At 55.4% G+C, this 26,166-nt stretch overlaps 1 protein-coding gene across 1 annotated transcript; it reads right to left on the reverse strand.

The window, feature by feature from the left end:
- On the reverse strand, positions 1-26,166 carry LOC125440266 (cytochrome P450 26B1). The gene is made up of 6 exons (XM_048509996.1): positions 25,604-26,166; positions 22,083-22,307; positions 10,027-10,302; positions 9,653-9,808; positions 8,376-8,657; positions 1-4,010 (listed from the first exon to the last, which is right to left on the reverse strand). Exons 1-6 carry the CDS (start codon positions 25,811-25,813, stop codon positions 3,618-3,620), a joined length of 1,542 nt encoding a protein of 513 aa, XP_048365953.1. The 5' UTR covers positions 25,814-26,166; the 3' UTR covers positions 1-3,617.

Consider the following 26,166-nt stretch of genomic DNA (forward strand, 5'->3'; position numbering starts at 1 on the left):
AAGATTTGACTTATTTATTATGGAAGTCTATAAAATAGCCACATTGATTATTTTCTTTATAAGATCATCATGAAATACACAACATTCATTTATTCAGCACGTCATGGAGGCAGTCCACCAAAATATCTGCACACATGAGCCCCAGGGACACGAACGGGAGCTGCACTCCTGCGCATGAAAGACCTTGGTGCGCAACTCCCGCCCCTTTTGGTAGAGCTGCCACAAGAGACCTTCTTGGTGAGCCGACCTCAGCATTATATACACATTAAAAACCACATGACATATAGTACATCTTCACACCGCACCAACAAGGGCATAACTGTTTTCTTTAATATTAATAACCATGGGTCCAATCCAACGGAGGCAGTTTCCAGCGCAAGCCCCATTCATGCTAACGGAGCATGTGCGGGTGACCCGCACACACACTCACACGGTGGCCTACAGGTAAAATGTTTTATTTTCTTGCCAGACACTGTTTACAATAAAGGAAACAGCCAGAGGAAGGAGAGGGAATTCATATTTTACTAAATAACAATATTTAACAACAAAACCTTTTATACTAAATATCTATTTTGAATTATAACAAAAATAGTAATAATAATTATTATAATAGTTTATATAAACTCAGACCAAAAAACACTCACAAATACAGAGACCACCTTTGTATATAAAATAATATATCAAATTAGACTGAACTCCAAAACACAAAGAACACCAGACAAACATATTCAGGGAATCCAAAGTGCTTAATCCTGCAAATCCGCTGCAGCAACATTTTTAATAGTTTTAGTCAAGTTATATTAGGTTAAGAATGATAATTCAAATGTGAGCTATCTTTGCCTACATATAATACACACAATTATACAGATACACACACGCACATATAATATATAAATTCAAAGAATGTGTGCCTCTTATATTCCCCATGCCCCCCACCCCCATTACTGGTCATTCAAAGAATCACATCAAATTTTAACTGAAATACCGTCTCTCTCTCTCTCTCGTTCTTTCTCTCTATTTTTGCATGAGAACAAGTAATTGGACATCTAAACTTCTGCTGCTGCTCCTTCCCTCCCTCTCAGCACGTTGGTGTCCCTGAGAGCGCCCCCACCCTACCCCTGCGCAGTCTCAGAATCTATCCCAGCAGCCTCCTTGGCCGTTCCGCGAGCCATCCTGGTGGCACCTCTCAAACTCCAAGCTATTCCATTGGTATCTTTAGAAATACTGTACCCGCCCCACACACACACCCCAGTCCTTACTTGTGGGTTGTCCCCTACCCACACACACACACATGCAAACATGTAGAGAAGGCTCATCCGAAACCCCGGGCATAGAAATCGGGATCCCTGGAGAGAAGTGGCCAGGGAGCTCTTTTGGCACAACCTGAATTCCTCCACTCGCCCCCAAATTTAAAAAAAACCAAGTCTGGACTTGGGAAATGAATTCCTCAGCCTGTTTCTGCACCTCCATTTTACAATTTTATCTTGCCAACCAAAGAACGGCTGCCCTGCCACACGACCCGCACCTGTGCGTTTTCCCATTTCAATGTGCACACCCTTACAACTCCAGACAAGGTGGCAGTGAAGGATTTGGCACCTTAAGTTGGCTTTAATGTTTTCATTTAAAGGGTTCATTCCTTCAAGTAGCTTTAAGCAAACTTGTCAGTTGTGTAGTTTTGGGGGCAACCTGTGCTGTCCCTTACGTTGGTTACCCACCGGAGTCTTCCCCAAACGCCCCTTCACCTTGTATGACCTTGGCTCAACGTCTCCTCATCGGACACAGCCCCGTCTGACCACTCAATACTCCTGAGGACTGGGCGGGGGAGCTGGGAGCTTGCAACACTGCTGGCCATGCAGTTGTTCCAAACACCTCTGACCACAATCAGCCGGGGGTCACCTGTCCATTCACAGGGGTAGCTCCCAACCACAATTCAACTGAGGGCCCTGCCAAGGTGCCTATTTGACTTGAAAGCCGGCAATTTTGCTTTTCCTGTGAACTAATGCAGGTGTCTCCCAAGAGGCACGTGACCCGATGCTTCCCAGTCACCAGAGTTTGCCAGACAGACGGTGCCCCCTCGGAGCACAGCTTCTCTCTCCTGCATGAGTGGCACTTCTAAGAGTACAACAGTGCATAATGTGTGAAGATGCATAATGAGGGTGAATCATGCAACAGTGTTGTGCGGGCAAAGGAAGTAAAACGCTAGACTACCCCAGCAACCCCAGTGTCCGGTGTCTTGGGCCTGCGCTGCTCTTTTCAGTAAGGCAAGACAGATCTCCTTTGGTGCAAGGGGGAAATGTCAGGCCCTTGAAACCACAGCCCAGCTCTGGGCGCCCAAGTCTTGCCCAGCTGCTCCTGAGAGAAGCCTGCCATGCAGTGTGAACGGCAGGACTTGGCCCACAGGACTCTAAAAGCCGGGCGGAATAGCAGCAGTTGGCAGATTTCAAAAAACCCACTTGTTCACAACCGGGGTTCTCTGCAGTGACACGAGGTCACTGTGAGAGGCGCACAGTCTGGATCTGACCTTGAATGTGATTCTTGGAGAGAAAGGCAGGAGCGCTTTGCTGCTCAGCAGGCACAGAGGCAATTTCTCCGATAGCCTGTTGCCCTAACCAGTTCCTAAAAAGGGTGGAGGGGAGCCGCCGAAGGACAGCCCCCGGCACGCTGTGAGGAGGCCAGGAGCAGACCTCAGCATCAGTGGCAGAAACACCAGAGGAAATCACCACAGTTTTGCACAAATATAGATGCACACCCACACTGCACACCTTTCGCTTCCCAAGGGTTCCTCAACCGTTTTCTAATCACACCCCCCAGAGGGTGCTTTAAAAAGACAAAGAAGTAAACATTCACACGGGGGAGGGCCCAGGAGCTTGAAATGCAACAGCCAAGCCGTCAGCCTGGCTTTTGCAAGGAGTGCTGGTCCCGGGGGCGGGGGGGGGGGTGACACAGTTAAGCAGTCCCTGTGGAATGTGGAAAGGCTCCTCCCACCCCACCACCCACCACACAATACTGACTGGACTGGAGAGACTTCCTTGGCCAAAGAGCCCAAACCCAAAAATATTCCCCAAATACTGCTGCCGCTGATTTATTTAACACTGTTAGTTTATTTCGAGGGTCCAGGTCTGCCCAAGGCCAGAGCTCCTGTTCCCACTCAGAAACACTCCTCAACCCAGAGTCAGACCTCAGGAAGACGCGCCACGTTCAGGAGCCTTTTCCTCTCTCCTCCTCCTCCTCCTCCACCAGAACAACTCCGCCTGCAGTGCGCATCCTTCCGTTTCAGATCACGTGCATAAATATATATCTGTATATATCTGTATATATTTATATCTATATAACATCTCTATTCTGCTTTCTGGTCAAGACAATCCCTTTTCTTCTCTAGGTTCAGAAAAATAAAACATAAACTATCGAGATGACCCCCTCCCCCCGCCCCACCCTGTGCAGAAACACACGTCAGAATTTTGTTTTGGCATATTCGACAGAGCAGGTTTCGATGGAGGACGTACCACGAGAGCAGGTCGGGGGGGCACCTGCATCAACGGGGGGTGGGGGTGGCAGGGGGGCCTTTTTGTCCCCTTCCCTTCTGGCCCCAGCCAAGAGAAGCAACCTGGGGCCCTGCCTTAGACAGTGGCATCCAACATGGCTTCTGTTTCTGTCAAGATCTCATTCTGGTTTGAATCCAGTCCAAAGAACTTCACCTTCAGTCCGTCGACCGGATGAACCACGGGCACCAGCGTGACCCGAGAGAAAGTCCTGGTGGCCAACTCAAACCGGCTCGTGCTGGCCAGCTCAATGGCTAGTGCTTTGAGGAAGAGTTTGGCGAGGTGCTTGCCCAGGCAGGTCCGTACGCCTCCGCCAAACGGGAGGTAGTGGAACCTGCCGTCCTTGTCTTCGGTCCGGCCCTGTCCAAAGCGGTCGGGGTCAAAGACATCCACATCCTTGAAGACGGGAGCCGTGTCGTGGGTGTCCCGGATGCTGTACATGACGCTCCAGCCCTTGGGGATTTGGAAGCCCTGCAGGAAAGGGTTGGGGGGGGGGAGAGAGCAGAAGGTGTCACAAGTAATCCTAGCATCGAAGTATCAAAAGCAGGGCAGTCATAATCAGCAAAAGCAGGGCAGCCTGGGTTGGGGAGCAACCTGGACAGGAGACGAGACGGCTGCCACACGGGACTCCCTTCTCATTTGACCAAGACCACAGAGCTGCTCAAATGCAAATCTCCTCCTGGGGGCGTGGAAGCAACACAAAGATATATCCTGCTGATACGCAAGCCTCAATATAAAGTGCTTAGTGCGTTTATTGTGCTAGTGTGATTCCTATAAACATCCACTTATCACTATACCTAACAGACTGCTGCTATTAACTATTGCCTGATTCTAACACATAACAAATACCTGTTACCAAAACATACAATTCTTACCGGTAACTCGGATTCAAGTCAAGAGGGGCAGGCAGCTGAGCAGCTTATGATACCTTTATATCTAATATCTGGAGGAACCGGGTTTGATTCTCTGCTCTGCCGCCTGAGCTGTGCAGGCTTATCTGGGGAATTCACTCCCACACACACCAGCTGGGTGACCTTGGGCTAGTCACAGCTTCTCGGAGCTCTCTCAGCCCCACCCACCTCACAGGGTGTTTGTTGTGAGGGGGGAAGGGCAAGGAGATTGTAAGCCCCTTTGAGTCTCCTGCAGGAGAGAAAGGGGGGATATAAATCCAAACTCTTCTTCTTCTTTATCAAATGACTGACTACTTTAAGCTAAGCTTTTCCTGGAGAAGATTGTTTTTGGAAAACGTGAAATACACACAGAGCCCGTTTTACATGTTCAGACGGAGATAAATTAGAAGTTTTATCTATTTGGATGACCTCCAAGACTTGTGCCTAATTGCAATTTTGTCATGGACAATTGAGCTGTTTTTTTTCCCATGGTCTAAGACAGGGGTCCCCAAACTACGGCCCGGGGGCCAAATCAGGCCCCAGGAAGACATTTATCCGGCTCGCTGGGCAGAAGCGGATCTCCCCCTTCTCTATCTCCTTTTCCCCAGGTTTACAAACAGCCTCAAGCGCGGGCGACTCGCTGCTCATTCCAAGCGGCCGGAGGGGACCGTACCAATGCGGCAAAGGGGGGAGAGAGAAAGGCGGCGGAGCTTCAGGGCCGGATTGGAAGGGGACCACGGGGGTGGGGGGCTCGGCCAGGGGTGGGTCGAGGGCGGATGGATGGTGCCCCCCCGCGGGCGGCACTTGGTCCGGCCCCCGGCTGGGCTCTGGCCATGCATGAACTGGCCCCGTTTAAAAAGTTTGGGGACCCCTGGTCTAAGAAGAGGAGGAAGCTAATACAATCAGACTACATAAACTGATGAGTTAAGGGGTAACACCCCCAACCTCCACATCCTTAAAGGGTTCTTGGATGTTTGTACATATAATTGTATGTTTAAATTATATGTTATGGGTATGAGTAGAATTGTATGTTTTGGTAGTAGGTACGTGTTAGAATTAGGCAAGAGTATATAGTGGTAGTCTGTTAGGTATAGTGATAAGTGGATGTTTATAGGAATCACACTAGCACAATAAACACACTGTGCACTTTATATAGAGGCTTTTGTATCAGCGGGATAAATTTTTGTGTTTTGAAACTTATCCACTATACACCCTTGGATATTGGCATGGAAGCAACCTCAGAGCAGACCTAAAGTCCACTGCCTTCTAGTGGCCCGCTCGGGTAATCCACAGAGGTCTCTGGTGCAAGGCGGAAGGGAAGGGGGCGCATTCACCTACTCCTCTCTGCCTCAGAGAAGAGAGCCGGGGGGGGGGGGTTGGAAGTGGAGGACCAGGGGGCTCTACACGCATCGGCCCAGACTGCTCCAAAGCCCTCCAGCAAGGCAAGGCAGAGAGGGGTTTTTGCTGGCGTCCTCTCTGCTCCCCTGCAGCCCTGCAAGTCTTAGCATCCAACAAAGCAAAGTCCTTCAGCGCACAGTGGAAGAGCAGCTGTTGTGTCGGCAAACATCGGGCATCAGACGATCTGAGCATCTGCAAAGAGGCTCACTCACGCCAGTCCTCCTTTGCACAAGCCCAGCGTGATGTGTGGGTGTTGTTCCTGCTTCCCCAACCCACTCTGGAAGTTTGGGCAAGGAAGAACAGCCTCATTCATCACTCTGAGCCACTGGGCCCTGCCCTGAAATTGACAGACTCGTCCTAGGTGTGAAATTGCAGGTGGAGGAACCCTGGGTCCGTGGGAAGGCAGGAGAGGCGGGGCAGAATCCCTGAAACCAAGGACACTGATCCAGGGCAGCGCGCTGCTAACCTTCCAGCTACGGCGGCCTTCTTGGCTCAGGACTCCACCAAAACAGAGGAGATAAACTGTGGGCCAAAATGAAGCTCCCGCCGTCCTCAGTCAGTGAAAAGCGTCAGCTGCAGCTCTGGCTTGAGCAGAACGAAGTGAGCCCGGGCAGAGGCAGACGGGTACGGCTGAAGCAAAGCTGCCGCCCAACATTCTGGACCCTGCTCCACAGGGTGCCGGATCCACGCTCACGAGTCCTGTCCAAGCGCAGCGGTCTCAGGGCTTGAAACTCCCCGGGAGACCTTGGACCAACCACTCTAATCTCCTCTCAAACTAACCTACCTCACAGGGTTGCTGTGAGGATACAACAGCGTAAAAACATTTAAGCAGCCCTGAATCCCTTGGTGGAAGGGTGTGATAGCAGGGAAATCATACATTATTCCTGCACCTGGTAATTCCCATCAAGTGGTGGGAAATGGTTGTCTGAACCCATCCTGTGACTTGCGACATTCTTGAAAACTAGGGTGCAGTGGGGTTTCCGGGGGGTGTTCCAGTAGCATTTTCTCCTGACGCTTTGCCTGTGAGATGCCAGCCACAGAAGAAGGCAAAACATCAGGAGAAAAAGCTACTGGAACACAGCCATACAACCCAGAAACCCCATAACACCCCAGTGATTCCGGCCAAGACAAAACATTCTTGAAAACTTGGGTGCTGTGTGGTTTCTGGGCTGTATGGCCGTGTTCTAGCAGAACACGGCCATACAGCCCGGAAACCACACAGCACCCAAGTGATTCCGGCCGTGAAAGCCTTCAACAATACATTCTTGAAAACGTTTGCGATGCCAGTTGAGCTGGGGTGAGCTTGAACTCAGCCTGTGTCGTGCCGTCGCTCAGTGGCTGAGCGTCTGCTTGGCCTGCAACAAGTCCCCAGACTCATCTCCAGGTAAAAAGGCCAGGCAGGAGGTGATATGAAAGACCCCTCCTTGCCCAAGACCCCCAGAGAGGGGCGGCCCGTCTGGCTTTGATGGACCAAGAGCCTGATTCAGTGAAGGCAGCCCCATGTGGCCACAACTCCACACAGAGAGTCAACAGGTGGCAAGTTGATGACATAATACCCAGCCCACAAACAAGCTGCAAGTCAAAAGTATTTTCTGGAACCAGCAACAACAGAATAGTCCTGAATCGCCCTCGTGTACGTCAGGTGAGGTACCTTCGGGGAACAGCCAAGTGTGCCTGGGGGGTGTGAAGGGCTGGCTGTGCGGAAAGAAAGCGGGAAGAGAGCAGCGCCAGAGAGGCTCCGATCCCACTCCAAAGGGAATGAGCACATCCCTTGATGCTCAGGAGGTGTGCCGAATTAACCAAGGCACAAGAGCTTGTTTTGTTAGCAGGCAACTCCATCCGCTCCCAGTGACTAATCCCTGTGTCATCCAAACAACTGAATCTGGCCCTCACTTAGAATCACATAGTTGGAAGAGACCCCCAAGGGCCATCCAGTCCAACCCCCTGCAGTGCAGGAACACACAATCAAAGCACTCCTGACAGATGGCCATCCAACCTCTCTTTAAAAAACCTCCAAAGAAGGAGACTCCACCACACTCCGAGGTAGTGCATCCCACTGTCGAACAGCCCTGACGGTCAGGAAGTTCTTCCTGATGTTGAGGTGGAATCTCTTTTCCTGCCCCTTGAACCCACGACTCCTGGTCCTAGTTTCTGCCTTGCCAGCTCAAACTCCAGCCTCTCTTTAATGGCCTGAGCCTCTTTCCAAAACTCAGCAAACGGCATTTTGAAGTGAACCCCAGACCACACGCACTGGAGCCCCACAGGACGCAGACCTGTACATTCTGTGGGCTGACCCAAATGGGCCAGACTAGCCCAATCTCACCAGATCTGGAAAGCTAAGCAAGGTCAGCCTTGGTTAGTACTTGGTGGGGAGACCACTGTGGTAGCCCAGGCAAGAACCACCCCAAATGACTCTGGCCTAGAAAACCCCATAAGGGGTCACCATCACCCAAGTGTGGCTGCAGGGCCTTTTCCACCCCCACCCCCCACGGGACGACCCCGCTCAAGGGACGAGGGTGGGGAAGGGCTGCCTTGCCCCGGTACTCACATCCAGCTCAAAGGTCTGCAGCACAGTCCTGTAGCCCCCCGAGATGGGGGTGAAGAGCCGCAGGACCTCCTTGATGACGCAGTCCAGGTAGTGGAGGCTGTTGAGTGTGTCCAGCTGGAGGGAGCCTTCGCACAGGCAGCCGTTGTGCAGCATCCCCCGGCTCCTCAGCTCCTCGCGCAGCTTCTCCAGCACCTGCGGGTGCTTCAGCAGCTGCATGATGAGAGACGTGCTGGCGCTGGCCGTGGTGGCGTAGGCGGCGAAGATCAGCTCCAGCGTGCCGTCCTGGAAGGCCAAGAGAACCCCACCCCCCGGTCACCAAGAGCCCAGATCCGCCACAGGTTCCAGAAAGCCCTTCTGGCCTCCAAAGCAGGCACCTGGCAGAAGACAGCCCACCTGAGCGTGTTTGTTGCTGCTTTCCTTACACCGGAGTGCTACACCTGGGCAGGGACCGTTACTCTCTCTTTGGTTTGCCTTTTAGGCAAAATGGGGGCAGGGACACGAAGGGGGTGGCCAAGGGGGTGCTGCGATGAGCATTGGCGGCAGTGTTTTTAGGAAGTGGAGTGGGAGCCAAGGTGAGAACTCTCAAAGAACCCGCAGGGGAGATTTGATTAACAATGCAGAGGTGTTGTTTAAAGTTGCTTCACCAACAGCACAAGGATCTTCAGTGTGTGACTGAATGGCAGCTGTGGCAGCCCGATTGTGGCTGGAGCTGCTTCCTGCGGCAAAGGGTTGCGGAGGCGGCTGCGTCAGAAAGGTGCCTGCCGAGAACCTCTGGGATTCTGGTCAGAGAGACTGAAGGGCTCAGCAGGCAGAGGGCAGGAAGAGGAGAAGAGTTTGGATTTATACCTCACCTCTCTCTCCTGTAAGGAGGCTCAAGGTGGCTTACAAGCTCCTTTCCCTTCCTCTCCCCACAACAGACACCTGGTGAGGCAGGTGGGGCTGAGAGAGCTCAGAAGAACTGTGACTACTAGCCCAAGGTTACACAACAGAAACACATCCGGTTCACCAGATAAGCCTCTGCCACTCAGGTGGAGGGGTGGGGAATCAAACCCGGTTCTCCAGATTAGAATCCACCTGCTCTTAACTACCACACCAAAGGGGAGTGGAGAGCTGCCCAGACAGCTGCTCACAACTGCACGGGAGGCTGCCTGAAAAGTCCTGCCCGAGTTCACCCCGTGGCAGTTCATGCACGGTTGGCATGACTGACTTCGCCTCGCCCCCCTCCCCTCCCCTCCCGCAACGGCCAGAGCAGCGACTCTCGGCCTCCAGCCACGGACCTTGAGCTCCTGCATGGTCAGCTCCTTCCCGTGTTCTTTGCCGCTCTCGATGAGCAGGTCCAAGGCGTCGGAGTAGTCTTTGCCCTGCGTGTTCTGCAGCTTTTCCCGGATGGCTCTCTCCAGGCCCTTCTGCAACGCTTCCCGGGCACGAATTCCCTGCAGGAGAAAAAAGGAACGCTGAATCCCTGGAGGAGACACCGCCCAGCCAAGAGGGGGCACTTTCCCTGCCATCCACTCCAACGGCCAGGGAACACCCAGTGGCCAAAGCCACCCACTGCGGGCAGGGGAAGTGCCCATTAGTCCCCCGGAGTCCTCAACCCAGGGTAACCCTCTCCAGCTCCACCCAGGGGCCCCTTCGCCGAGCCAACTCTTACCTTCCGGTAGCCGCTAAAAGGCAGGTCCACAGGCAGAGAGAAAACATTCTCCACAAATTGCTGGAAGACCTCGAAGAGGTGGCTGAGCTCTTCATCGGAGATCCTGAAGCCCAGCAGGACTCGGATGGCCATGCGGAAGGTGAGCTTCTGCGCCTCGTAATAGACGTTGATGGGCTCCGGGTTGCTGCTCCACACCCGCAGCGTGTCTTGGATCACCAGCTGGATCTTTGGGAGGTAGCTCTGGAGGGCTTCGTGGCTGAAGATTTTGGAGAGCACCTGGAGAAAAAGAAGGAAGCCACACGTCCATAACTGCTGGGATGGCAATGGATGGGAATAAAGACGTTGGCAGAACCCAACCATCACTAGAGACGAGGCGTGGAAGAGCTTTCAGGCTATGCAGGGCTGTCCAACTCTGTCAGTCAGAGCTTTGGGGGCCTCCGAGAAGCTGGTCTATAATCCAATCAGGTCCCCAGGGGGAATCTTTCTTTCATAGGAGCAGCAGTGGCGTAGGAAGTTAAGAGCTCGTGTATCTAATCTGGAGGAACGGGGTTTGATTCCCAGCTCTGCCGCCTGAGCTGTGGAGGCTTATCTGGGGAATTCAGATTCGCCTGTGCACTCCCACACACGCCAGCTGGGTGACCTGGGGCTAGTCACAGCTTCTCGGAGCTCTCTCAGCCCCACCCACCTCACAGGGTGTTTGTTGTGAGCGGGGAAGGGCAAGGAGGTTGTCAGCCCCTTTGAGTCTCCTGCAGGAGAGAAAGGGGGGATATAAATCCAAACTCTTCTTTTTCTTCTTCATATGTGGTAGATATGTAAAGATGCTAAGACTTTTTGGGAATATAAGAAGGAAGTACAAAAGATTATGAAGATAACAGTTCTGGAAAAAAAACCGGAGGCCTTTCTGTTGGGAATTATGGAAGCGGGTTTTCCTAAGCAATATAAAACTCTGTTTATGTATTTGAGAACTGCAGCAAGGATTTTTTTTTAAATGCGCCCAATGGGAAGGCAATAAAATACTAACAAAAGAGGACTGGATTCTGAAAGTTACAGAATATTCAGAAATGGCAAAGTCAATCACACTAATAAGAGATGGGACAATTTTCCACAAAACTGGAGAGCTTTCATGGAACATCTTGTGAAAATTTATTCAGAGAAGTAGTGAAATGCAGAGAAAACAGCAGATTGTAAACACTAGAACACATTTAAGAAATAACCGTTGAGCTTTTTAATTATATGCATGCAGCTGGAGTTAACTTTTAATCCAAGATGAGATAGCTGACAGTCAATCTAAGACAAGTATTGGGTTGGGGGTGGGTTTTTCATATGTTTGCATGTTTTGGTTGTTTGTTTTATATGTAAAAAATTTAAAAGTATTATTTTAAAAAATCCAATCCAACCAGGTCACCCAGGATTCATCCGCGCAGAATACGACGCAGCCCCTGTCCTTTTTAGCTGCCTCGTTCGAATCAGACCTCCGTCCGTCTACGTCAATCTTGCTCTTTCAGACGGGCGGGGGCTCTCCAGGGGTCTCAGGCAGAGATCTTTCACACCCGCTGCTGCCTCATCCTTTGACTGGAGATGTCAGGGTTTGAACCAGGGACCTTCTGCATATGCCAGGCCCTGCCCTGCCTGAGCCATCGCACGGCTGTGTGCTGCTGCCCCCGGGTCAATGGAGTCCATGGAGCCCCCCCCCCCCCCCGGCTGCTTGTTGACTCCACATTTGAGGCAGCCGGCAGAGACTGGTGACAAGAGCCAGTGCCGTGGGACGGACCGTCCAGCTACGAACACTCCAGCTAAAGATCAAGCCAAGAAACTACTTTGGGGGGGTGATTCACAGGCCCGTGGGCCCCCACCCCCAAGCCCCTGCCATTCCAGGCATGCATAAAACAGTGCACAGCTTCCAAGGGGCACCAAATGCACCCTAGCCAACACATGAGCCCCAGCAGGCAGGGACGGCTTCAACATTCCCCGAAATGGGGCAGCTATGCTGGCTGGGGTCCTCTGGGGGAGCCTCCTGCTTGCAAGGAGTCCCAGTGCCCTCAATGCCCAGCACAGTCAGGGGAAGGCGGGCAAACACTGGGGGCCTGGACAATAAGCGGGCAGGGATGGGAGGGGCAGGGGGTTACGGCAGTGGAGCAGGAGAACCCGGGCAGGCGGGCAGCAGCCGTCAGTCAGGGGCCACGAGGGCCCTGGCAGAAGGGGAGGGGCCCCCAGACATGCTCTGCCCAGGGCTCACGGAAACCTGCCAGGGGATGCTGGGGCATGCAGCTCACATTGGCACAGCCAAAATTTCGCACGGTCTCTTCTAGCCAACCGAGCCTGGCAGAGGCCCCAGTAATGCGGCATCCGAGTGGCAAGGAAGCACCGGAGGGATCTGCTCTGCAGCTCTTCTTGCACGCATGCCCCCCAGGGCCCCTTCCAGGGGGCAGGAGTCAAAAGAGACGATTTGGCTTCTTCTATTTTTATTAGTGGGCATGGGCCGTGCCATGTGCCAGGCCTGGCGCCTCTCGCAGCCACAGACGCGTGCCAAGATAAAGGTCAGACGGGACTCCACAAGTCTACCGACATCCGGCTCACGGCCGGAATACAGAGAGGCGAATTTGGAGGGCCAACTCCGTCTCCGGCCAAGGATGCACCTCTGCTAAAGCACCCCCTCCCAGACTACAAATGTGGGTGCACCCCCCCCCCCCCGCCCTACCATCAGTGTGGGTGCAGGAACAGAACTGCCTCCAAGATGCAGAAGAAACCCAAAGTCTGGGGAGACCACATTTATTTCACTGAGTTTTCATGAGTCGCCACTCACAGGAACACCGACGGAGGGCCTTGTGCAGAATCGGAGTGGCCCCTTCTAACTGGAGACTCTGCTGGGGACTGAACTGGGGGCCTTTTGTGTGCCAAGCACGGGCTCTCCCACTGAGCCACAACCCTCCACTGCTTCCACTGCTTCCGATATACATGGGGATCAAACGGAGAATCCTTGCTCGGGGCAGATTACAAGGGGGGTGGGGGAGGAGGGAGTCAAGGGAGAGGGTCAGTTCCATCCAGAGTCTTTCAAGTGTTGCTTCATTAACAGGGGGACGGAGGCAGCCCCAATCTTTCTGCAGCCGACCGCTGGGGTTGCTAATGCTGGATTGGGAAATTCCTGAGGATTTGGGGGCGAATCCCAGAGAGGAGAGGACCTCAGCTAGGTATGACGCCAAGGACTTCACCCTCCAAAGCAGCCGCCTTCTCTAATCTGGAGAACCGGGTTTGATTCCCTGCTCTGCCACTTGAGCTGTGGAGGCTTATCTGGGGAACTAGATTAGCTTGTGCACAACAACACACACCAGCTTGGCGACCTTGGGCTAGTCACAGTTCTACAGAGCTCTCTCAGCCCCACCCACCTCTCAGGGTGTTTGTTACTGGAGGGGAAGGAGATTGTAAGCCCCTTTGAGTCTCCTTACAGGAAGGGGGTGGTGGTATAGGGCAGGGGTAGGGAACCTGTGGCTCTCCAGATGTTCAGGAACTACAATTCCCATCAGCCCCTACCAGCATGGCCAATTGGCCATGCTGACAGAGGCTGATGGGAATTGTAGTTCCTGAACATCTGGAGAGCTGCAGGTTCCCTACCCCTGGTATAGGGAAAGGATTCCAGGGCAGGTGAGTTAACTTACAGCCGTCTCTCTTTTTAGACAAACAGAGAGCCCCAATATCAGGTGCCTCTCATTGCCCAAAGAGGAAGGTGAGCAAGTCTGTAGGCCCGTTTCTCCCATTTCACAGCCACAAATCAAAGTTTGCCCCCAAGAACTGACTTAGCAGGAAGAGAAAGCCCAGGCGGCCTCCGTTCTTGTGTCTCTGCAGGTCAGCATTCACACAGTACCGTTCCAGGCACGCCCTGGTACAATCAGGTGGGCATCAAATATCGGAAGGAAAGGGCTCATGTTCTCTCCTTGCCAAGGATCTGCAAAGCCCTGGCTACTCCCAGGCTGTAGGGTTGCCAGCACCAGCCCAGGAAATTCCTGGAGACTTGGATGAGGTCTAGGGAGGGGAGGGTTTGGGACCTCGGGGGGGGGGGGGAATGCCAGAGAGCCAATCCTTTCACACCAGGGGATTTGAACTCTGCTACACCTGACAAAAACGGAGAGGTGTGAGCCAACTAATCTAACAAAGAAAAACAAAACACTCCCCAATGGCCAGTGTTGTGGTGATGCTGTTAATTACAGTGTGAAATAAAGTGCAGCAAAGTAATACAGATGTGCAAACTTATATACAAACAACCCAAGCCCTCCTCACATATACTGTGGTCCCTTCCGCACATGCAGAATAGTGCACTTTCAATCCACTTTCCGCGCACTTTGAAGCTGGATTTTACTGTGCGGAATAGCAAAATCTACTTGCAATCAATCATGAAAGTGGATTGAAAGTGCATTATGCTGCATATGCGGAAGGGACCTGAGTCACCTGTGACAACGATCAACTAAGCACTGCTGAGCACGATTAGAAGCACAGTCTTTAAAGAGCGTTGCTTTTGAGTGGTCAGAAACAAACTGTGGAACAGGAGTGCTGATCAGCCCGGCTGAGAGTAAAAGTGACTCTTTAGCGACTCTTTCAAGACTGTGTTTCCAATAGGGTTCCCCTGGAGGTGGGCAACCTGACTGAGCAGCCGTGGACTCTGCGGAGGACCGGCCACGGCCAAGGCAGCACCAGGCATGCCAGGGGAAGAGGAGGCGGCAGGGAGGGAGGGAGGGAGGCACCCGGCCAGCCCCTTTGCCAGAGCATCGATTTCACACATCCAAAGGCCGCTTCCTGCGTTCTATTTTAAGGCACCGGCGCAAGAGGCGTCTGCTCCGTTCCAGCAGACGGGAGTGAGGAGGGCCGGCCTGTGCCTGCGTCTCGGCAGCGCAGGGTTTTTTTCAAGCTGTCGCTATAAAATCTGACAACGGCGCTGCCCTGCCAAGCCCGGCTGCCTTTTCCCGCCCAGAGCTAATGAGGGCCAGGGCCTCTTTCCACACACTCCCGACCCACCCAGAACCACCTGGGAAGCAGGAGGAGGAGGAGGAGGAGGAGGAGGAGGAGGAGGAGGAGGAGGAGGCACAGAGGAGGACGCAGCAGGCAAGTCGCGATCGAGAGCCACGAAAGAGGTCCGCTCCCTGGCACCGAGGGCCAGGTTGGGTGCCCCCCCACAGCCGCTGCAACCAGTGGTTGTGGACACCCAGGCTCCATGGTGTCAGGGCTGCTACAAACAGGAGACGTGTTGCCTCTGGAAGGCAGGAAGGAAAGAGGCAAGACGCCGGAATCTTCCCCAACACTCAGCCTCCAGAGGGGATGCACGTAGCATTTGCCATCATGTCTCTCGCACCCTCCTCAAGTGGCACTCCCAGGGCAGAAAACACGTCTTGTGCTGATCAGTTGCCAATCTGTATTCTGACAGAGGGGAAGGGAACAGGAAGAGCCCTTAAAGGGAACCTCCACATTCAGAGGCAGTCAACCGTTGAATCCCAGTGCCAGGAGGCAGTATCAGGGAAGGCCTCGGCTTCTACCCCATGTTGTTGGCCCGCCAGAATAACTGGTTGGCCACTGAGATGCTGGACTAGATGGACCACTGGGCTTTTCCGAGGTTCACTGCAGAGGCGGAGCACTCACGAGACACGTGGGGGCACATGTTCCCAGACGCAAAACAGCTGGTCACGTGGGGGCGGAGCATCACCCCCCACACCCCGCTCCTCGGTCCCACTCTGCCAGGCTGCTCCTTCAGCCACTGGAGGCTCCGCCAGCTGAAGGAGCAGCCTGGTGGGGCGGGGCCAAGGGGCGCCCAGCAGCAGCCCAGCCAGGTAAGTAGGGTGTGGAGTACAGGTGTGGGGCTGTGCCGGGAGCAGATTTTGCCCTGGCCCCCATTTAGCCTCCCCCCTACACCTCTGGTCCCCCCCCCACACACACACACACAAGCCCCTGGTTCACTGTTAAGACAACGGGCTACTGAGCATTTAGCCCGGGATAACCTGTTCCCACTACTGTCAAGATGTCAACTAGTTGCTCCCAGAAGGGTCTCACGAAATCCTGCAAGTTTACATTTAAGCAAACTAACCGTGTGCAAAAAAAGAAAAGGTAGTCAGGTTCGAACTTTCAAGACCCAGACATGTGGAGAACCATCCATTTGTGCTCTTCAGTGGTCAGGGACGTGCCCTCTGCACACGCACAGAGGCCCCCTCTTGGCTGCTGAACAGAGACACCCTGGCCTCTCAAGCAAGCCTCAGCTCAAAGCGTCCTGGCACTTGCTGACCTCCAGCCAGGAGGGGCAGAGGGTAACCGGAAGAGGGATTTGGGTTGAAGCCCAAAGCAGTCAGGGTGGCGGCCAGGGCCCTCGGGGGCAACCCAGAAGCCCAGGGACTCCTTCCAGCTGGAGAAGGCTGCAGCTGCAGGAGGCAGAGTGGCCAACTTTGGAGTGGGACCTGGAGATAAAAGCTGACCTTCAGGTGACAGAGATCAGCTCCCCTGGAGAAAATGGCAGCTTTGGAAGGGGGGGTCTATGGCATTATCCCATGTTGCGGCCCCTCCACAAGTCCCCCCCCACCCCACAAATCTCCAGGAATTCCCCAGCCAGGAGCTGGCAACTGCATGCAAGAGACAGACAGGTCTGCTAGAGCCTCGTGCCCGCCCTCCTTCAAACCACCAGACGTGGGCAACGGAGCCCAGCCCCCCCTTTCCTGCCCAGCGCCGGTGGCTTCCGACATCGGTGGTCTCCCTCTCATGGGCCTGCTCAAAGCCGGGCTTCTTTTCTGCTTCTCTCGAGCCCCCTGTGCCCTCTAGTGGGTGTTTGCTGAATAGCTCTCCCCAGCCCCTCCACAGAAGTCGCAGAGGCGAGCAGAGAGGATCCCAGCCGGGGCAGACCGACCCTTTCGCCCCCTGGGGAGGTTTCTGGGGGGCTTCTGTCCTGGAGGACCACGGGGAACCAAGAAACTGTTCCCTGAAATGCAGCCCCCCCGCCCCCGGGGGGCAATTGCTTCCTCTGTTCAACCAGGGAAGAGAGGCAACCTCAACGGAAACGTGCTCGAGTAACCGAACTTCGTGGCACCATTTGTGGTTCAGTAGAGAGCCTTAGGATGCATGGCACGTTTTACAGCTCAGGTCGGATCCTCTGTCCGAACAAAACAAAATGCGCTCTACTTGTCGTGATGGACTCTGAAGTCAGTCATAATAATTTTTTTAAAAAATAAACGGTGGGGCTTGCTTTCAGCGTGCCCCCAACAAGGAGCCTGGAAAATAAGACCCCGTGGAGGTGCAAAGGCTCCCGGAGCGAAAGAGAGGGGCAAAAGAAATCCTAGCCACGATTGCAGCCCCCCCTCCCCACCCCAAGCACTGCAATGCCGCAAGGCATCGTGGGAGGCCGCTGCTTGAGGCAACCTCTGAGGATGGTAGTTGCACTCAAGCAAACAGGTCACAATGCCAGGCCCAGAAAAGACTCTGTGTAGCCACTGAAGCCTTTAAGAAGAACAAGAAAAAGGCGTGAATTTCAAGTCCCTCGGAAGGCATTCAAGTCCCTCGGAAGGGTTGGTTAAGGAAGGGCCTGGCCTGCATGGCCCAGCTGGCCTGATCCTGCTACATCTCGGAAGCTGAGAGGGGCTGGTCCTGGGTAGTCCTTGACTGGGACACCCCCACGGAAGCCCTGGGTTGCTGCACGGAGGCCGGCAGTTCCTCTCTTGCCTCAGACGGCCCTTTCCGCCCCCTCCAAGGAAGCATCATAATGTTCAAAACGGGCTCATCCTAGCCTACTGCAGAGGGCAAAACCTGATTCATTCTGGATGCCCATTTGGCGGATGCTAAACTCCGGGGCGGCTTGTGATTGAACGCTGGATCCTGGCATTCTTGCGAGGGTACGATCCATCTGCAGTTCCGTTTTCTCAAAAGCAAGCCCCACTAAGTAGAAAGGATCTTACTTTGCAGTGAGTTTAGGATCACAGCTCAAGTTGCATTGAATTTACGGAATTGCTCAGTTGTGGCGAAGAGTAGCTAAAAGGATGATTTGTGATCGAGGAGGTCCCTGGTTCGAATTCTGCCTCTGGCATAGGCTCATTAGGTGACCACAGGCAATCCACTCGCTTGCTGGGTCAGTCCTCCTGCCTGCCATAAGGGCTGGAGGCTGGCCTACCTCAAAGGGCCATTGTAAGGATTTACTATGACCTAAAGAATGTTAAGCATACCGTAAGGACTTCTGCAACGCTAAGTAAGTGGCATTATTGTGCTCCGAAGGAAGAAGCGGCAGGCGGCTCTTGGGGCACCAGAGCAGCAAGAGACCGGGCAGGTCTTTCAAAACAAAGGAAATCTGGCCAGCCCCAAGTTGACCTCCGGCACACAGCGCAAAAAGGTGTTTGGGAGGGAGCGGGGGGCGGGGGGCTCCTAAGAACAGGGGCTGAATGCTCTCCACTGTAAACGTCCAGCTCAGCCACGGCCTGGAATGAAAACAGGATATTTCAAGCTTTACAATTTTCCTTAGGCAGAAAATTCTTGCCTGGGTGTCTCGGCGGCAGGATGTGCAGAGCACTCCAGGTATGCGCAACGCTGAGCTGCGTTCCCCGGGAACCTCAGAGCCTCATTGCTGTTTGGAAGGAGGGCAGACGGCATCGGGGCCGTCAGGCCCCGGAGGGAGAGTCTCCCACCCAGACTGGCACCAGGCAAATCCCCTTGTGGAGTTGCCAGACACAGTCGTCCCGAAACTATTGCACCAAGTAGCAAAGGAGACTTTTGTTACATGGAAACGGCAGCTTGCGAGCCCAGTGGCCTGATCAGCGGCCCTCTGACGAGGCCTGAACTCACAGCAACCTCTGGGGGTGAATCCAAGGCCACGGGACCGTGGACTGGCAGAGCAGCAGTAGCCGTGGCAGATCACAGACCCTGACCTTGTCTCCTGTACACGCTGGGACCAAGGAACAGTAACTAGGGGTGTTCAATGTGTTGTCGGAGGCTTTCACGGCCAGATTCAACTGGCTGTTGTGGGTTTTCCGGGCTGTGTGGCCATAGTCTGGTAGATCTTTTTCCTAAAGTTAGAAACGTTAGAAACAGGATCTACCAGACCACAGCCACACAGCTGGGAAAACCCACAACAACCAGCAACTAGGGGGTTATTGCTAGCGGGACCCTTTGTAGTGCAGCTCTGGGGCAGCTGGAATTCCTGGTTCCTGGTCCCAGAGAAATTCCTATCCCCGAAACTCCGAAGAAGCACTTGGTGGGCAAGAAACAGACACACCAAACACCCCACTGCTGCAGCACATCGCAATCTGAGAATACACCAACACATTCAATCTCCAGGCCAAAGACCTGCCAAGTCCTACATGGATGAGAGAGAGGTTGCAAGTTTTCAAATAAGTCAGAAAGAATCTGCCCAAAAAGCCACACAGCCAGCGGTCTAAACTGGAGGACAGAGTTCAGGATCAAAGGCAGCGTTGCAAATCCAGAGAACCACGCCTGCCAACACGCCAGCAATAATGCCGCAACCCCGCCGGACCTCCAAAGTCTCAGGTGCTGGCGATGACTCCAGGCCGGAGACCCAGCGTAATGGTTCAGTGGTCCAAGGGTTCTGGTTCCTGGAGAAGAGCTCCAAATTGGAGCATGTCTCAGAACTGCCAGGACCAGAACTGGAACCGCAAATTCGATACGGGCTTCACGGTCATGCATTTGACCCCGCAGCCAAGAAGGGAAGAGAATAAAAAGTCCTCTGGACATTACTTTGTACCACGGAAGCTGACTGACAGAAGTGGAGCCAGGTCTAAGGAAGGCTGAGGCCCAGAACTGAATAAGGCCACAGTGGGAGACTCCCTGAAGGTTAGAGGCACTTAAGGGAAAAGCTCAGCGGGGGGGGGGGGAAACCCCTCCCAGAGAGGGCTCAGAGCAACCACAGACAAGTGGGAAGGTGGTGTTCCACCAGTGAGCCAGCCACGGCCAGGCCACACAGATGGCCAGCAGGGAGAACGGGGATCTTGGTGCTGCTTGGAAGGGTCTGTCTGTCCTGAAGTCAGCCCCGCAAGAGCTCCTGGGGTGACCAGTGAGGTTTCCACAGCCGTAAGGATTCAGAGGAAGAGACTGCAGGGAAACTGGCCACATTCCTCACGCGAGAGAGTGGGTCTCCCCTCGGCCTGGCCTCCTCTCCAGCAGCACCCTGGCCCAGAGAAGCGTGAAGGCTGTGAATCCAAGCCATGCTCAGAGGCCCAGGCTGCATCTTCCAGAGCTTTTCACACAGCTGGAAAATGTTCATGCAGTGCAACCCCCGCCCCCGCCAAGGAAAACGGAAAAAGACGCCGAGGACCCTAAAGCTACCGGCCACACGACCCTGGAACGTTGCTGAGGCCGAGGGTTTTTCTCGGCACAGGGCCTGGTGGCTTCCCTCTTACCTGGGACCGTCACCAGAGAATCTACCTTTCGCCACCCCTACCCAGCGCAGCACCTGCAAGACACGGCGCCGATTCCAGGCAGGAGCCGCACATTCAGCTCTGCAGCCAGGCGCCTGGCCAAGCTCCACCAAGGGCACCACTCAACGGACCACAAAGCCACACCGAGTGGCCCGAGGGCCATTCGTGCCACTGGGGGAAACGCGGTGGGCAGCCACAAGCAAATCTGCAGCAAGTAATTAGTGTGATTGGTTTGGGCACCAGGAAAGGAGCAGTAGGGACCAGGCCGAGAACGGGGAGGGGGGCAGGGGGGCAAGCCAGCGAGGCTGAGTCCAGGCTACAAGAGAGTGCTTTCCTTGCAGAAAGATGCAACCTGCTCTCAAGGAGACCACTGGACCTTCACTGCTACCAGTCTTTCATGGCCAGATCTTTAAAACTGATGTGGATGTCTACAACTGCGTTTGAAAAGCGCTGCAAAGTCACAGCTGACTTATGGTGAACCTGGAGCTCTCTCAAGGCGAGAGACGTTCAGAGGTGGTTTGTCCCGGCCTGCCCCTTCGAAAGAGAGACCCTGGACTTCCCAATCAGGTACTAACCACGGCTGACCTTGCTTAGTGTCCGAGATCTGAGCCAACGGAGCTAGTTTGGGCATTCCAGCGGTCTAGAACTATCTGGACCCTACATCCCCCAGGAAGACAGACCAGAGAAGACAGAGCTGGAAGAACGGGCTAGAAGGAGGCAATTCTGTTTGGGATGGCACTGCGGGGCTCCAACAGAAGTCCCCCCACCCCTTTCAGGGCGTTTATTCAAGCAGGTGAGCGCCCAGAAGGGTCACCAAAGGGAGACTCCGGCATGAATCCACTAGCTCAGCCTACATTCCGGCAGCATCTCCTGAGTTGTGTTGTCAAAGGCTTTCACGGCCGAAATCACTAGGGCGTTGTGGGTTTTTCGTGTAGTATTTTCTTGTGTTCCAGTAGTATTTTCTGTTGATGTTTTGCCTGCATCTGTGGCTGGCACCTTCAGAGGATCCTGAAGATGCCAGCCAGGGGAAAATGCGACTGGAAGACGGCCGTACCACCCAGAAATCTCACGTTTCCCGAGTTCTCAACAAGAATCTGGGTTTCCACAGCGCTTCCATGCGGGGGACCACAAAGGCTCCTGCTATAATACACATTTACTACATTTTCCAATGTTTATTTATTGGGGGAGGGGGTCTATTTGGTCTCAGAGGGGGAGGCACTCACACAATTGGAACCTGGGGCCAGAGGAGCGCCTGCCAACTGGGCACAGCTCCTTACTGCACAGGCTCAAAGATACCCTCGCTCGCCCTGCTTGCTCTGCAGTTGGGACTGGAATGTGGGCAACCCAGAGGGCACGGCAGCCCGTCCAGGCAGCCCAACACAGACACGTCCTGCAGAGCGGCAGACAGGGCCCATGACTCCTTCGCCAGCCCTGGTGGGGGGCATCAAGACCTCGCCCCTTTAAGAAGCCCAACTGCAGCAAAGGCCAGAATGCGGGGGGGGGGGGGGGGGGGAAGAGATGCACACTGCCCCTTTAAGTTCCTCGAAGGCTGTGCCTGCCAGGAAAGGCTTGGCTGGAAAGTGCTCCGTGCAGCCGCCTCTCTGCTCCTGCCGGGGCCCCTCTGCATGAGCTCAGAGGCTGCTCTGGCCACACGCTCACCCCACCAGACCAGCTTACCTTCCTCTTGTGGCGGTGGATGTCCCCGATGGAGTTGGCCACGGTGTTGGGCCCCAGGAGCATGCGGGTGCTGCGCGGCCACTCGGTGCTGACCAGGCTGTGCTCCCCCATCAGGATCTTGCGCACGTTCTCGGCGCCCGTCACCCGCACCAGTGGCCGACCCAGCAGGTGCGTCTTGAAGACCGGTCCGTACTTCTCCCTCCGGGATGACTGGAAATAGGAGCCCTGCAACACCCAGAAACAGCCGGGGGTCAGACGGGGCTTCTCAGTCTGTGCCTCACTATCCCCAAGCTCCCTGCAACATGCCTCTGAGCATGGACAGAGTGTCTTTCAACCTTGTGGGCACCATTGCTATTCCTTACGGCCCACTTTTCTCCCTCCACCCCCCACCCCCTCCCCCGGGTTCCAAGCGACTTGGAGAACATGCTTCTCCCCTCTTCCGTTTTCTCACCACAACCTTGTGAGGGAGGCCAGCCCAAGAGTTTGCAAAAGGCCCAAGGGCACCCCCCAGCATCCACGGCAAAAGTGGGCATTCTAGCAGGGGGGGGGCACCAAGGGGCCCTCATCCTCTGCTTGACCCATTGCACCACGCTGCCTCTCGAGAGGCTGAGGTACGGTTGGCTGGCTTGGCAGACGCATTTCCAGTGGGGGAGACGGCAAGGATCCAGCCCCCTTTGCTCATGGAGGTCGGGAGGGAGGGATGCTTTGCTTCTTCGCAAGGACCAGGAGTGCCTGGGGGGGCCACGTGCCCCCTCCCCAAACACCCAGGAAGGCTGAAGGGACTTTCCTCTCCCTTTTCCTGTGGGGGCTTCTGCCTCCTAGAGCTCACATCCTCAACTGCCTGTCCTGCCCACTCAGGGCACGGGGGTGGGGGGTGGGGGGAGGAATTCCAGACCACCTGTAAAATGGGAATAATGATGTGGTGGCAAGGATAAGAAAGGGCCCCCTGCACACACGCAGAGTTGTTCTTTTGTTCCAAAGGGTGTGTGTGGAGAGTGTGGCCACAGCACAGCTGATTGACATCAGCTTTTCAAGGCGAGAGCGGAGGGGGGGGGGGCGCTCAGGCCATTCCGTGGCCGCCTCTGATTCAAAGGCTCACTGGGACCGATCCTGCTGTGCTGCAGAGGCTGGGCTTGCCTGGACCACCGAGGTCAAGACAAGAGGCGAACAGAGGTAGTTTGTCATTGCCCGCCTCTGCGTAGCAACCCTAGAGCCAGTGAAGTGTGCTAGTGAAGAAGAGCAGCAGACTCTAAGTTGCAGAACCGGGTTTGATTCCCCCCTCCTCCACATAAGTGGCAGACTCATCTTGGGAACTGGATTTATTTCCCCCCTCCTCCACATGAAGCCTGAAAGGTGACCTTGGGCCAGTCACAGTTCTCTCAGAACTCTCTCAGCCCCACAAGGTGACTGTTGTAGGGAGAAAAGGGAGCTCGTAAGCCACTTTGAGACTCCTTTAAAGGTAGACAAAAGTGGGGTAGAAATCCAAACTCTCCTGTTCCTTGAGCCAGACAAGATACGGCAAAGCACCGCACACAAGACAGACACCAGTGTGTGGGTCTCAATATCCCAGCCCGGCAGACTTCAGGCTCACGCCAAAGAGCATCGCTGGGATATCGAACATTGTGAGCGGCGCACAGGCGGCTTCCTCACTCTTCAAACGCTGGCTGGCTGCAGAGGGAGGGGCAAGAGTCCGGTGGGCGCTCTTGGCGGGAGCACCTGGACTGGCGGGCTGGAAGGGAGACCCGGGAGGCCGTCTGTCTCTTCAGGTCTGCTTAACAGTGCGCTGGTCAGGACGTGCAGGAACGTCTAAGTCCCCACCCCACCCCCAAATATTGCCTGGTCTGGGACCAGCTGCCTGACCTGTGCTCAATTGGCCAATTTCCCATCAGGTCCAGCGAACTGCCAGGAAGAGAAACTGACCTGTCGCGCAGTGAAGGCTGGTTTGGTTTTCCCTGCTATTCTCCAGCCCCCTCCCCCCCCCATGAAGAGAAGCTGCTGCCCCCTCCCTGTCCCCTTGGCTTCCCCACCCCGCAAAAAAGACCTTGCTCTCTCCCCAACTATGTGCGTGTTGTTGAGGGAAGCAAGAAAAGGACGATTCAATCACTGTTGGGCAGAGTCTGGGATCTGTAATGACTTTCCCAAATGCTGCTCCGAGGGGGGCGGGACCGGGGGGGGGGGGGAGAGCCGGGAGAGCCCTGCAGCGCCTCCCCCCTTCAAGCCCCCAACTCTCCCTTTAACTATTGCAAGGCTCCCCAGTTGAGGGAGGGGGGGGCGCCGCGTTGGAAGTTTTTTTAAAAAAACAAAAGCCCAGTTGTGAAATTCAGATGTTCAGGTGACCCCGGTTCTTGATCTGCGTAAATATAATTAAAGTACTTTTTGTGGCATTAATAAAGGGTTATTTGTACAACATTTCCATGGCCGCACAAAGGCCACCTTTATGTGGCAACGGAGTTTTCAAGCGGAGTCCAATTTATACAAATTTTTTTGTATTTTTAGCTCTGGACTCTGTTTGGATGGAGCCTTGTGGAAAAGGGAGAACCCTCGCTCGGCCCCCCTGTAAAAATCTGATAGATTTCTTTTCAAAATAAAGCCCTATTGACGGAGGGCTCTTAACCCTTTCGCTGCGGGCAGGGAGGTCCCCCCCCCCACCCGGAAAAAAGCATGCAGTCTCTTTGGGGCATGCCAAACCTGACTTCTGCTAGTTAAAAAAATGAGAGAGGAGAACCCCCCCCCCCGAAGAGTCCCCCCCCCCTCACTTTGCGTCTGCTCCCAAACGGCAGCGGCGGGTCCGGCGGAGCGGAGGCAACTCTTGACTCGACTCCCCGCCTGGCCGTTCACACGGGCATCCTCGCCCGCCCAGCAGCCAACCCAACGTGCCGCTGACAGCCGCTCGGAAAGGAGGCATTCTTGGGGGGGGGGGGTGTTAGGGAGCCCCTTCCAATTCTGCAGAAGTTCAAACCTGCGCGCCTGTCGGGGGGGGGGGGTCAGGACAACTCGATAAAGTTGCTTTTTTCCCACCTCCACGAGCCGCATCTCTTCCCCCCCCCCTCCAAATTTTCCGGCAGGAGCTGGCTCGGGCGGGGGGGGGGGGGGCGAGCACGCGCCGGCTGTTCTCCGGCGTGGAGGTGAGTCGCGAGTCCCCTCTGGAAAGGAGTCTCCTCTCTCTCCCGCCCCCCCCCCCCCTCCGCCGGGACGGAATTCCTCGAAGTTGTTCTGCGCTCGGGCGGGTTAATCCCGGGTCAATCCGCAGCCCGGCGGGGGTCTGCCCCTGCCCCCCCTCCCCGCGCCTTCAGGCCGGAATCCCTGGGAGGGGTCGGAAAAAGCCGGGGGGGGGGGCAGGCGGCCGTCTCCAAGGCGGCTGGTCGCAATGTTGAGAGTCCTGTCTCGGGCCCGGACGCCGCCGCCGCCCCCCCCCCACCCCCCACCCCCCATGAGCCTTTAGCTCCGAGGACACCAGACTCCTTTGGCGCGGCCGCCGTCGGCGGGTGGGCGGGCGTCGCGCGCGCCGGCGGGGGTCTTACCTGGAGGAGCCAGTGGCAGGTCTCTCCGACGAGGGGGAAGCCCATGGAGCCCTTGGGGATGGGCAGCTTGCAGGCCTTGTCGCGGGTGGCGGCCCAGCGGAGCTGCCAGAGCTGCTGCGAGACGGCCAGCAGCAGCGTCACCGACACCAGGCAGCCCACCGCCGTCGCCAGCGCGGACACCACGTCGAACGGCATCGCCGGGAACAGCATCGCGCCCCACCGGGCGGGCGGGCGGGCGGGCGAGCGGCACCACGCAGGCAGGCGGGCAGGCGGGCAGGCAGCTGCCGTCGGGGGAGAGAAGCGGTGGCGAGGCCGGCTCAGGTCGGGCCCCGCAGCAGCAGCAGCAGCAGCAGCAGCAGCACCGGCGCCCCCCCCCCTCCTCCTATCTCGAACTTGGCCCCGCAGCAGCAGCAGCAGCGGCGGCGAAGAGGGGCTCCGAGGGCAGGCAGAGAGAAGCGCCCCGACGGCGCGCTCGGGCCCCCTGCGAGTGCGGCGGCGGCGGCGGCGGCGGGAGAGGTGAGCTGCGGGGCGGGGGGCCGGGCCGGGCTCGGAGGAGGAGCCGT

The sequence above is a fragment of the Sphaerodactylus townsendi genome, linkage group LG10 (genome assembly GCF_021028975.2).
Source record: "Sphaerodactylus townsendi isolate TG3544 linkage group LG10, MPM_Stown_v2.3, whole genome shotgun sequence".
In the NCBI taxonomy this organism is placed as follows: domain Eukaryota; kingdom Metazoa; phylum Chordata; class Lepidosauria; order Squamata; family Sphaerodactylidae; genus Sphaerodactylus; species Sphaerodactylus townsendi.

What these genes read in the sequence shown, in the direction of transcription:
- LOC125440266 (XM_048509996.1), bottom strand. Translation starts at nt 25,813, where the DNA reads ATGCTGTTCCCGGCGATGCCGTTCGACGTGGTGTCCGCGCTGGCGACG. An exon ending in TCCACCGCCACAAGAGGAAG is followed by an intron (nt 10,303 to 22,082) that starts GTAAGCTGGTCT and finishes CTTTTTCTCCAG; the next exon opens with GTGCTCTCCAAAATCTTCAG. An exon ending in TGACCATGCAGGAGCTCAAG is followed by an intron (nt 8,658 to 9,652) that starts GTCCGTGGCTGG and finishes TTGGCCTTCCAG; the next exon opens with GACGGCACGCTGGAGCTGAT.